General features: G+C 48.8%; 1 protein-coding gene across 7 annotated transcripts in view; it reads left to right on the forward strand.

The window, feature by feature from the left end:
• Positions 1 to 12212, forward strand: part of KANSL3 (KAT8 regulatory NSL complex subunit 3) — a 34910-nt gene that overhangs the window by 2727 nt on the left and 19971 nt on the right. For 5 of the 7 annotated variants that reach the window (XM_081868424.1, XM_081868420.1, XM_081868425.1 and 2 more), the window contains exons 2-11: positions 893 to 1177; positions 2825 to 2995; positions 3947 to 4037; positions 4294 to 4479; positions 5519 to 5650; positions 6291 to 6407; positions 7922 to 8023; positions 8171 to 8242; positions 10796 to 10870; positions 11119 to 11276. In XM_081868424.1, the coding sequence (XP_081724550.1) occupies positions 960 to 1177; positions 2825 to 2995; positions 3947 to 4037; positions 4294 to 4479; positions 5519 to 5650; positions 6291 to 6407; positions 7922 to 8023; positions 8171 to 8242; positions 10796 to 10870; positions 11119 to 11276 (1322 nt within the window). In that variant the 5' untranslated portion in view covers positions 893 to 959. The remainder of the gene's footprint in view (positions 1 to 892; positions 1178 to 2824; positions 2996 to 3946; positions 4038 to 4293; positions 4480 to 5518; positions 5651 to 6290; positions 6408 to 7921; positions 8024 to 8170; positions 8243 to 10795; positions 10871 to 11118; positions 11277 to 12212) is intronic. The other 2 variants (XM_081868421.1, XM_081868423.1) reach the window with 1 other exon arrangement.

The following is a 12212-nucleotide window of genomic DNA, read 5'->3' on the forward strand; positions in this document are numbered from 1 at the left end:
GGGCGGGAAAGTCTCCCCCCGCCGCCCGGCATCGGAACGATGTCCCGAAGCCGGGCGGCGGGGGGGAAAGTCTCCCCCCGCCGCCTGGCATCGGAACGATGTCCCGAAGCCGGGCGGCGGGGCGGGAAAGTCTCCCCCCGCCGTCGGGCTTCGGAAGGATGCCCCGATGCCGGGCGGCGAGGCGGGAACGCCTCCCCCCGCCGCCCGGCTTCGGAAGGATGCCCCGATGCCGGGCGGCGAGGCGGGAACGCCTCCCCCCGCCGCCCGGCATCGGAAGGATGCCCCGAAGCCGAGCGGCGGGGCGGGAACGCCTCCCCCCGCCGCCCGGCATCGGAACGATGTCCCGAAGCCGAGCGGCGGGGCGGGAATGCCTCCCCCCGCCGCCCGGCTTCGGGGCGGGAAAGCCTCCCCCCGCCGCCTGGCATCGGAACGATGTCCCGAAGCCGGGCGGCGGGGCCGCGAAGCCTGGGCGCGCTGGCAACTCTCCGCAAGGAGCGCCCAGGCTTCGTCCCCCCTGCTTGCCTTCCCAGGGGCTTTTAAATCGCCCGGACAGCGGAGAAGTCCTCCGCTGTCCCGGGCGATTTTAAAATGCCGCCAGAAGAGGTCGGGGGAAGGCGGTTTCCATAGGAACGCATTAATTGATTTTCAATGCATTCCTATGGAAAACCGTGCATCGCAAGACGAAAAACTCGCAAGACGAAGAGACTTGCGGAACGAATTAATTTCGTCTTGCGAGGCACCACTGTAATGACTCGATTGGAGTAAGTGAGCCAAATGGGGGCATTGCCTCTGTATGCGCATTGTTGTTTTCATTTGATGGCTGAACATGTGCTTAACACGGGTAAGAAGCAGATTATTTCACACTGTTTACTCTTTCTTTATCCTTCCCTAGCAGCAAGAATGTGGAGCCGTAAGAGTTTATTGTGCCAGCGCTAGTGGCAGAGACATACGACCTAGACATGTCTAACCGAGGCACTGAGCGAGACTTCCAAACCTCGGCGCGGAGGATGGGGACATCTCTGCTTTTTCAGCTGTCGGTCCATGAAAGAGAACTAGACCTGGTCTTCTTGGACCACAGCTATGCCAAGCCATGGAGCGCCCACCCCGATGCCAGCAATGCCCGTCCCACTCGTCTGCTGTTCGTCACTCCCAAGAGACACCAAGATAGCAACGCCATGTGAGTTTCACTTGTTTTGCTCTTATGTGAGAGTGACATTAGGGATATTTTGTGTGTAGGTATCTGTAATTGCATTATTTGCTCCCCTTCTTCTGAGGATTGCATGTGCTTCTTTCAAACTAAGCTGAAAGGTTGAGCAGTGGCACCAACACTTATGCTGGACCAGGAGATGGGAACTTCCTGCAGGAACTCAGGAACTTTCTGCTGCCAATCAGAAGCCATGATTTGGTTTTCGAATGTTTTGGAAGTTGAACGGACTTCCAGAATGGATTCTGTTCGACTTCCAAGGTACAACTGTAGTAGAATGCCGGCTTTTGCCTGCCGAAGGGCCCAGGCACAGGGCTGGCCCATCCATGAGGTAGACTGAAGCAGCTGCCTTAGGTAGCAGAATCCAAGGGGCTCCTCCATGGGCAGACCTGCCTTGCCACTGAAGAAGCGAGGAGAAGTGGCTGCGGCAGCTTCTGAGTTCTAGTGAGATTTCTAGTGAGATTTCGCTGGAAGCCACAGCTGCATAACATTGCTAAGCTAGGCTTTGGTAGAGATGGTAAAGGGGGTGCATAGCATGCACAGGGCAGCACCTAACTCTTTTGCCTCAGGTGAAATGGGAAGGGCCACCCCTGGCAAGAAATAACCCCCTCAAGCATCATCTCCAGGGAGTGCTGGGGAAGACTCCCCGTCTGAAATCCTGGAGATCCACTGTCAACCAATGTAGACAAAGCCGAGCTAGCAGGACCTTTGTTCTGATTCAGCTTCCCATTTACCCCAGCTTACCCATTTATCCAGAGCTCCCTTTTTGCTCAATGTGATTGTTTGTACTGCAGGTACATATAGCTTTTATGGGGTGGGAAACGGAGGCTGATCAGTGGCGTAGCGTGGGGGGTGCCAGGGGTGCCGCCGCACCGGGCGCAACATGGGTGGGGGCGCACTCGCACTAGCAGCTCTCTGCCCCTACTAAAATCCACGGGTTAGGGAGCCCGCGCTCGCTCGGCTTGGCGAGGAGGTCGTGGAAGGGGGAGAGCGAAGCCTTCTGCCGCGGGCAAAAAAAGGAGAGGAAGCCGGGCGGCGGTCGGGCTGGCTGGTGGGGGTCTGGCTGCGCCTGCTGCTGCCGGTGCCGCTGCTGCCGGGCTTTGACAGCTTGGCGAAGCGGAGGGAGAGGAGCTTTATGGTAATTGCGGCTCTCTCTCCCCTGGCCGCCTGGGTAGTGAGCCGAGCCGAGCAGGGAGTCTGGCGAGGGGGCGGGAAGAGACTTTCTCCCCTTTTTTTCCACCTCGCCTGGTCAAAAAGGAGAGCGGAGTCTCCTCAGGGCGCCCTCAGGCAGGGCAGGGCAGGGCAAGGCAAGCAGAGCAGGGGGGGGGAGGGGGGGAAGCAGCCAGGAAACGCCGTGGTGTGAAGGGGGAATCAATTAAGGAGAGAAAGCGAAAAGCCTTGGAGAAAGGGAAAAAAGGAAAGAAAAGAGGCAGCTCCGGGAGAGCGCGGGGAAAGAGAAGCCTCGCGGCTGCTGCTTGGGAGAGTAAATTACTGCACTTGCCTTGCCCCGGGTTAGGGGGCGCAAATTACTTGCCTTGCCCTGGGTGCTGATAACCCACGCTACGCCGCTGAGGCTGATTGCTCTGTTCCATGACATGTCCTTGCCTTGTCTGCTTTCAGTGAGGCAGATGTTCCCATTGATGTGGAAACAGTGACTCCCACACCTGTGCCACTCTACGACAACCAGAAAGCCCGCACTGTGATGAATGAGTGTGAGCGCCATGTGATATTTGCCCGCACAGACACTGATACGCCACCTCCACCTGATGACTGGGAGGAGCATATGAACAGGTAATAAATTGGGGAGTGGACAGAAGATTGTTTTATGCTTTGGTGGTGCCATTTCCTTTTTTCTTTTTTTCTTTTTCTTTTTTGCTTTTTGAGCCTGGAGATCATTTGGGACTAGGCAGTGTTCAGGGTTCTGCAAGTCGGCTTTAATTCCAAAATCCTTGGGTAGTGAATGCAGATCATTGTTGCAAGGTGTGTGTAGACATTTTGGGTTAGCAGTGGGCCTTGGGAGAGTGCATGTGTGTTTGCCAAACGTTTTTGTGGTTAACTTGCAACTGCTTCATACAGGATGATTTCCTGCCTGGATATCACATCAATGAATGAAAACTGTGACTTATTTAGATAGTGGTTCAGTCCTGGCTTATTCTTGCCAACTGTAGTTATAGACATGCCACAGGAAACTCTGGTTAGTTTAAGAACACAGGCTTCTGATCTCAATTTTTGGCAGATAAAAGAGGAGAGAATGCAGGGGAGTGAGTGAGTCCAGGGCTCACAATTGCCCATTCTTGTAGCATCAAACCATGGTTTCCTCTTCCATCTGATCTAGGCCACAATCAGTACTCTTTGGTGCCTCCAGCTGCAGTTTTGTTTAACAGGAGCAGGGGTGAGGAACTTCAGGCTCTGGGGGCTGAAGGTGGCCCTCCAAGACTCTCTAGCTGGCCCTTGGGACTCCCCCAGGCCACACCCTCACTGCCCTACTGCATAACCTCCTTGGTGGCTTTTGCCTGGCTGAAATGTCTTTTTGAACTCTCATAATGGGTTTTGACTGCCCAGATTGAGAACAGAGAGGTGTGTTCAAATGTATCTAGAAACTGTCCTTTTCTACAAAAGTCATATTTGTGTGAACTTCTCCACCTACTTTTGCTTGTGGTTCTGCCCATAATTTGCATGTGAGAATTCTGCCCTCAGGCTGACCTTGAAGGTGAACTGCTAACTTGATTTTTTCCTTTGCAGATCTGGCTGGACAATAGCCCAGAATAAGCTGTTCAATAAAATCCTCAAAGCTTTACAGTCTGACAGGCTGGCCCGGTTAGCCAATGAAGGGGTAAGAATAGCATTGCTCTTGCTCCTCCCTCTTCTGAACTTTTAGTCCCTCTGACAGGTTGCCCGTTTTATTAAATGTGTGGTGCCCTTTGTACCTCTGTGTTTTGTCCCATGAAGTCGGGAAGGTCTCATCTCTACTTTGACATCTGAGACATAGGCATTGTAACTCCAGGCTTTGTCACTGCTGCTTTGTTCTGCAGTCAGCACACTTTGTTATGCAACCTCACTTTGGGTCCTTCTCCTCTGTTTTCCAACAGGCTTGCAACGAACCGGTGCTCAGGAGGATAGCCGTGGACAAATGTGCCCGGCGTGTACGTCAGGCTTTGGCAAGCATCAGCTGGGATACCAAGCTGATCCAGTGGCTTCACTCGACGCTGGTGGAAACCCTTAGTTTGCCTATGCTGGCTGCTTACCTAGATGCCCTGCAGACTCTTAAAGGAAAGGTGAGTGAACATGATGTGTTGGGGAAGGGGTTCCCCCCCCCCCAACACTTTTTAATCCTTCTTTCCATGTTTCTTCTTTAGGCAAAGCATTCTACTTAAAAGAAGTTGCCACCTCTTTTCCTTACAAGCCAGCGGTTCCCAAACTCCCCCTCCCAACCACTTGACATTTTCTGAAGGTCTTAGTGGACCTTATCCTTATCCTTTTTCTGTTTGTTGTGGCTATTGTAATGTGCTGTGCTAGATGTTGCCTGGTTTTGAAACACTGCTTTTATTGCTTTTATTTCTTACATATTGTATTTTATTGTACAGTACGACTGCATTGTGTATGCAATTAATCTGCATAATTTCAGCCTTGTGTGGTTGAAAGGCAGTAGGTTGAAATCCCACAAATTAATTGCACAGAAAACCTGGCACAAAAAGAAGCCTTGCTTACTGGACTCTAGGATGCTTTCATAAGAAGTCTTGGTACTGTCCGAGTTCCCACTTAAGCATTCCAGAGCCTGGTAAGCAAAGTAGAGAGCTTGGAAGTCAAGCATGGTTCCATAGGGGACGTTCCAAGAGTGTGGTTTGAGTATGCACATTTTTGCATGTACACTTCGTCTGTGAAACGTAACCCCCATGCAAGTCGTGATCATACTATACCACAATTTGAATTCCATATAATTCTAATTATAAATGAATGCTGACCTTTCAGGTTAATGCTACTTAAGTGCTAGGAAAAGAGTGAACACAAATCTCTCCTTTAAGATACTGTAGGTTTGAATTCATGTGTGTGTTTGTTTGGGAGTAATACTCATGTATAAGCTACTCATGTATAAATCTCTCAGCTGTTATCCTTTATAAGGGAAGTGGAAGCTAGAGAGCCTTTTTGCTTCAGGAGGTCTCTAGTCGTCATGCCCCACCCCTATTTGGGCAGCCCTTAACCATTGATGTACTAATAATAGTGAACCAGCTATAGAGTCCCAATGTCTTCCTGTCACTATGCAGAGTGAATGTCTGTGTTCTGGAGTTCCATCACATGCTTATCAATGTGTTTCAGATTCCCATCCTCATCGACCGGATGCTGTTGTCCTCGACTGCAAAGACAGGAGCGGCAGGAGCTGAGGCCCTCTCCCTCTTGCTGAAGCGACCATGGGATCCAGCCATAGGTGTCCTTTCACATAACAAACCAGTAAGTGTTTTGTGGGCCATCAGGAAAACGAGGTGGTCCTGGGTTTTATTTCTGTGCTGCTGCTGCTTTTCATTTTTATTCTAAGAGCAGGTTCACATGCAAACATGCCAGCTCCCGGAATGCAGCTATCAGCCACTTTGTTCCTCCCTGGTCCTTATTCTTGGCTATAGCTTGTGGTTAGCGAGGAGAGAGCTTTAGCCACAATACAAAGTTCAGACAACACATTAAGCCAAACCTTGGCTTAGATAATGAGATGAGCTGAGAGGGCACTCTGTTGCAGTGGGCTTTTTCCAGGAGAAGGAAGAGAGCAGACACGTGGAAATGGAGGTGGCTGGGAGCTAGCAGATAACAGAGATAAAAATTGAGGTTTAAAAAGGCCATTGCTTGTTCCCCTCTGAATTAGTCAGTTGGGGGAGGGCAGCAGATATATTTAGCTGCTAAATTGGGAAAAGGCTGGTGGTTTTAAAATCCCAAAGGCAGTACAGAATGTCTTCCCTTGACTGAAGACAGCTTTGGTTGTCAAGACTTAAACTGTATCTCAGCAGAGCAACCGTGTTTGGAGACGTGGTTGTTGAAGGGGCTGGAGCCTCTTTGAGAAGCAGCTTTTTTTTAACTTCTTTGATTTGTTTGTTTTCCCAAGAGCAAGTTGCCTGGTTCTCCCCTCATCCTGTTGGCATCTTCTGGACCCTCCAATTCAATGTTTCCCACTTCTCGGCGGCATCGATTCTGGCAGTCACAACTCTCTTGCTTGGGAAAGGTTTGTGTCTCTTCACCACCCTGTTCTCATTCTCCTACAGCAAGCTATGTCCCCTCACTCCCCGCCTTCAGTGCAGTTGCAGGGACCCCACAGACTCCTGTAGACTCACATTCCCTTCTTGGATTGGATTTAGATGGAAAACAAGTGTAGAATAACCATTTGCGGGAGAGGGAGATCAGGCACACATGAAAGTGGAAGTACTGGGAAATACCCTGGGCAGGTAACAGGTGAATGGGGGACACTTCTGGGCTTCATGTCAACAGTGTGATGCAGCAGCAAAAAATGCTAATGCAATTCTAGGCTGCTTCAACAGAAGTATAGTATTCAGAAGAAGGGAAGTAATAGTACCACTCTAGTCTGCCTTAGTAAGACCCCGCCTTGAATACTATGCCCAGTTCTGGGCACCACAGTCTGAGAAGGATATTGTAAAGCTGGAATGTGCAGAAGGTGGTGGCCAAGATGATAAAGAGCCTGGAAACCAAGCCTGATGAGAAGCAGTTGAGGGGGTTGGCATGTTTAGCCTGCAAAAGAGAAGACTGAGAGGAGATAGTCATCTTCAAATATCTCAAGGGCTGTCACTGTCACATGGAAGATGGAGCAAGCTTGTTTTCTGCTGCTCCAGAGGGTAGGATCCAAAGCAATGGCTTCAAATGACAAGAAAGAAAATTCTGACTTAACATTGGGAATAACTTTCTGATGGTAAGAACTCTTTTGACAGTGGACTGGGCTTCCTAAGAAGGTGGTGGACTGCTCTTCATTGGAGGTTTTTAAGCAGAGGTTGGCTGGCCAATCTGTCATGGATTCTTTAGCTGTGGTTCCTGCATTGCAGGGGACGCGGGTGGCGCTGTGGGTAAAACCTCAGTGCCTAGGACTTGCTGATCGCAAGGTCGGCAGTTCGAATCCCCGCGGCGGGGTGAGCTCCCGTCGTTCGGTCCCAGCTCCTGCCCACCTAGCAGTTCGAAAGCACCCCTAAGTGCAAGTAGATAAATAGGTACCGCTTCATAGCGGGAAGGTAAACGGCGTTTCCGTGTGCGGCGCTGGTGCTGGCTCGCCAGATGCCGCTTAGTCACGCTGGCCACGTGACCCGGAAGTGTCTCCGGACAGCGCTGGCTCCCGGCCTCTTGAGCGAGATGAGCGCGCAACCCTAGAGTCAGACACGACTGGCCCGTACGGGCAGGGGTACCTTTACCTTACCTGCATTGCAGGGGGGTTGAACTAGATGACTTTTAGAGTCTCTTCCAATTCCACAGTTCTGTAGGGTATTTGTAATCCCACATCAGGCAAGAAATGTCCGGTATGGTTGGGGGGATTCAGCCCAACACCATATAAAAAGCTAGAACTATATTGAGGTGGAGTAGGACACTCCAGATATTTACAAACTCAACAGTTTGCAGAGTCCCAGATCTTTGTGTTTTCCCCTCCAATGAAATTCACAGATGTAACTTTTGGTTGCAATATAACTTGGACCGTGATGGAATTGCTGTTTTATCTGCTTGTCTTTGCTTGTCTTGCAGGTGATCCCTGTTGCTACCCATTTAATGAATAACGGCAGTGGTGTTGGAGTGTTGCAATGCCTGGAGCACATGATCGGTGCTGTGAGAGGCAAAGTTATGGAGGTGGGTACAGGAGTAGCTAAATCCAAGTAGTAGTGGTGAACTTCCCTCGAGCTTCTATAAATCCAAAACTTTTCACTTGGGTATGTGTGGCTTCCAGTTTGGAAATTACTTAACTTTTGAACTTCCCATCTTCCCTTTCTTTTCCAGATCCACAACCATTTCTCTCACAAGCCAGTAATCCTCATTGGCTGGAACACAGGAGCTCTGGTGGCCTGTCATGTATGTCGCTCTCTTGTCTATACCTCCAGTATTACTGTACTAGTTTACTGCAGGAAATCGCATCAGTGTGGTACGTGCAGAATAAAATCCAAAGCATAGGACCTGAAAGTATTCTGCTCCCCAACTTTCCCCAACCTGATATCCTCCAGCTGCTTAGGACAACAGCACACATCATCCCCAGGCAGCACTGCTTGGTTGTCCTTGGTTGTCATGAAAATCCTCGTAGAATCAGAATTGTAGAGTTGGAAGGGTATTGATTGTCAGGAGCTTGTCCTACACTTGAGTAGCACCCTGGCAGAGACACAGGCCTGACTGGCATGTTCTCTCCCTCCTGGTCGTTCGTTCGGGAGCTTCAAAAGCTTTCTTCAGCCCGAACATCACATTGACCGATGCCAACAAACACCGGCATGCTTAGGGATCTGCAGAGTGTTCGCAGTTTGCGTAACGCAACTCAGCAACTCAGCATTTTGGCTAATTACCGTATTTTTCGCTCTATATGACGCACCAGACCACAAGACGCACCTAGTTTTTGGAGGAGGAAAACAAGAAATAAAATATTCTGAATCTTAGAAGCCAGAACAGCAAGAGGGATCGCTACGCAGTGAAAGCAGGGATCCCACTTGCTGTTCTGGCTTCTGGGATAGCTGCGCAGCCTGCATTCGCTCCATAAGATGCACATAGATTTCCCCTTACTTTTTAGGAGGGAAAAAGTGAGTCTTATAGAGCAAAAAATACGGTACTTTATTTACATTTAAACACACATGGAGCTGACACAAAACCCCACATATATTAAGTAAAATAGAAACATCACCACCCAACCCCAACCCCGCTCATCTTTCCCCCCCATCTCTTTCCCCCATTCTTCCTAATGTCTCAACAAATGAAACTGATTTGTAAAAAAAAAAAAAAAAAAGTTACATGGGGGAAAAATAAAAGAGAGAGAGACATTGCACATACCTTTGTAAATTCAGAAAATCTTTAATAAAAATACATTAAAAAAATAAATACACATGGAGCACTTCAACATGGCTCCCTCTCTCTCTAGCATCAGACAGCAAAGAGGGGGGGAAAGGGCACTAGTCCCACTTCACGGAACACAGTAACACAAACATCCTGTCTCCATCACTTCCCACTTTGTGGAGTCAAAACATACACCGTCATGTGATAGACAAAAATCCCATGACTGCAGCCATGGAGCAGGAATTCTAACATCAATGTCAAGCTCACTGGTCGGTAATTACCTGGGGCTCCTTTCCCCTCCCCTTTTTGAAGACGGGGACAACAATTACCTGCTTCCAGTCTGCAGGGACGTCACCTGTTCTCCATGAATTCTCAAAGATCATAGACAAAAGCTCTGAGATTACAGCCACAAGCTCCTTGAGTACCCTTGGATACAGCTCAAAACATCTGGAGAGCATCAGATTTGGGAAAGCTGTGTTCCACTGTGTTAGTCTAAGCAAGCTCCTCTAATGATGCAAGCCACACTTCCAGGATTTCTTGGAAGAGGAACTAACTGTTAAACCAATCTGAGAATTGTAGCTCTGTGAGGAGAATAGGGGGTCTCCTAACAACTCTCAGCATCCTTAACAAACCACAGTTCACAGGATTCTTTGGGGGCATGATAGTGCTTTAAATGTATAGTGCAGATATAGGGGCCTTAAAGATTCTAGGTGTACTGTACTGACACTGCATTTTGGAAAGAGTGAGCACATGCATTAGGAAGGAAAAGTCTGGTTTTACTCTTTGTTGTACAGTGGTGCCCCGCAAGACGAATGCCTCACAAGACGGAAAACTCGCTAGACGAAAGAGTTTTCCGTTTTGGAGGTGCTTCGCAAAATGAATTTCCTATGGGCTTGCTTCGCAAGACGAAAATGTCTTGCGAGTTCCTGCGGAGTTTTTTTTCCTTCCCCCCCTTCCCTTTTCTAAGCCGCTAAGCCGCTTATCCGCTAATCCGAAAAGCCGCTAAAAGCCGCTAAACCGCTAATAGCGCTAATCCGCTAAGCCGTCAATGGGCTTGCTTCGCAAGACAAAAAAACCGCTAGACGAAGAGACTCGCGGAACGGATTCTTTTCGTCTTGCGAGGCACCACTGTACTTGAAAAGCAAATACAACTGTAACAGATTAGCCACAGAATCATCTTTCCTGACTACTGGACATGGATTGCCAGTTGAGCTACATAGTCATAGAGTAAAAGAATTGTAGAGTTGGTTTGGACCCTGAGGGTCATCTAGTCCAACCCCCTGTAATGCAGGAATCTCAACTAGTTCATACATGGCAGGTACCATCCAACCTCTGCTTAAACACCTCCAGGGAAGGAGACTCCACCGCATTCCGAGGGAGTCTGTTCCACTGTTGAACAGCTCTTGCCCTCAGAAAGTTCTTGAAGCCATTGGTTTGGTTCGTACCCTCTAGAGCCGGAGAAAACAAGCTCCATGTGGCAACCCTTGAGATATTTGAAGATGGCTATCATATCTCCTCTCAGTTTTTTATTTACCAGGTTAAACATGTCCTGTAGTAGTTATAGAAATGTGACCCCTTTGTTTCCATGTCTAGGTTTCAGTGATGGAGGATGTCAGTGCTGTTGTGTGTCTTGGGTTCCCTCTCTTAACTGTGGATGGGCCCAGAGGGGTAAGCATGAAATTGCTAAATTTGAAATTGTCAGCTAATAAACTGGTTTCGCAGCATGGCGTGAGGAGTGGATTGCTTTTTGGCTACATTACCAACAACATACCAGGAATGCTTTGCATGTTGGTTCCCTACTTTAAAAATAATGTAGCAGATATGAAGGCTGCTCTTGCATTCTGCCCAGCAGCAGTAGCAAAGTGTACCTTTCTTATCACTTATAAAACTAAGAGATGTGTTGTTTTCCGCGACAGGATGTTGATGACCCACTTCTGGACATGAAGACTCCAGTTCTTTTTGTGATTGGTCAGAACTCCCTTCAGTGCAATAGTGAAGCCATGGAAGATTTCCGGGAGAAGCTTCGAGCTGAGAACAGCCTAGTCGTGGTTGGAGGAGCTGATGATAATCTGAGGTGTGTTCAGCCAGGGCGAGTTAGATCTAGGCCATGAGGTTCTTTGTTAAAAAAAGAACCTTGGTAGGGAAACTGTATGTTGACCTGCAAAGTTAAAACTGCTTCCTGCTTAGAGGTTTTAAACCACTTTTGTAAACCGCTTTAAGTTGTTGTTTTTTACAATCAGGCAGTGTATAAATTTTGTTAAATAAATAATGAATAAAACTCTGGAACATGCTCCCCCCCTCCAAGGAATCAGTGATGGCCACTTACCTGGATGGCCTTAAAAGTGGATTAGACAAATTAATGGAGGAGTGGGCTGTCGGTTGCTACTAGCTATGATGGCTATGCTCTGCCTCCATAGTTGGAGGCAACAGTGCTTCTGAATACCCGTTCCTGGAAACCCAAAATAGGGAGAATGTGCTTGTGCTCCAGTGCTGCTTGCAGGTTTCCCTCAGGGATCTGGGTGGCCCCTTTGAGAACAGGAGGCTGAACTAGGTGGGCCATTGCTCTGATCCAGCAGGTTCTTAATGTTCTTAGAGTGGGTCTGGGGAAACTTTTTCAGCCCATGGACCACACTCTTTTCTGGGCAATCTTTGGGGGCTGTATGCCAGTTGGTGGACAGAGCCAGAGGCAAAAATGGGTACAGCAAGGAATCTAAATCTTACTTTTGCACAGTAGCCTATATGCAGATACTCCTCTCTATCCTTCATCTAGGCCAGCAGAAGGCATTATCAGAGTCCAGAGGTGCAAACTCTTAAGAAAGGTGCAAAGTAGGACCAGCAAGGGCTGTGGGCTGGGGAAAGAGTGTGGTGAAAAGCTTTGAGTGCTCCCATTTCCGCTCCCCCAAAGCTGGAGGTTTCTCCATCCCTGCTGCAGAGAAACTCAAACAAATCTTGATTCAGGAGTGTCAACTTGAATAAAATGCTGGGGGGGGGGGGAGAGGTAAGCCCTATT

This window comes from Podarcis erhardii (assembly GCF_964252035.2).
Source record: "Podarcis erhardii genome assembly, chromosome: 7".
NCBI classification, from domain to species: Eukaryota; Metazoa; Chordata; class Lepidosauria; order Squamata; family Lacertidae; genus Podarcis; species Podarcis erhardii.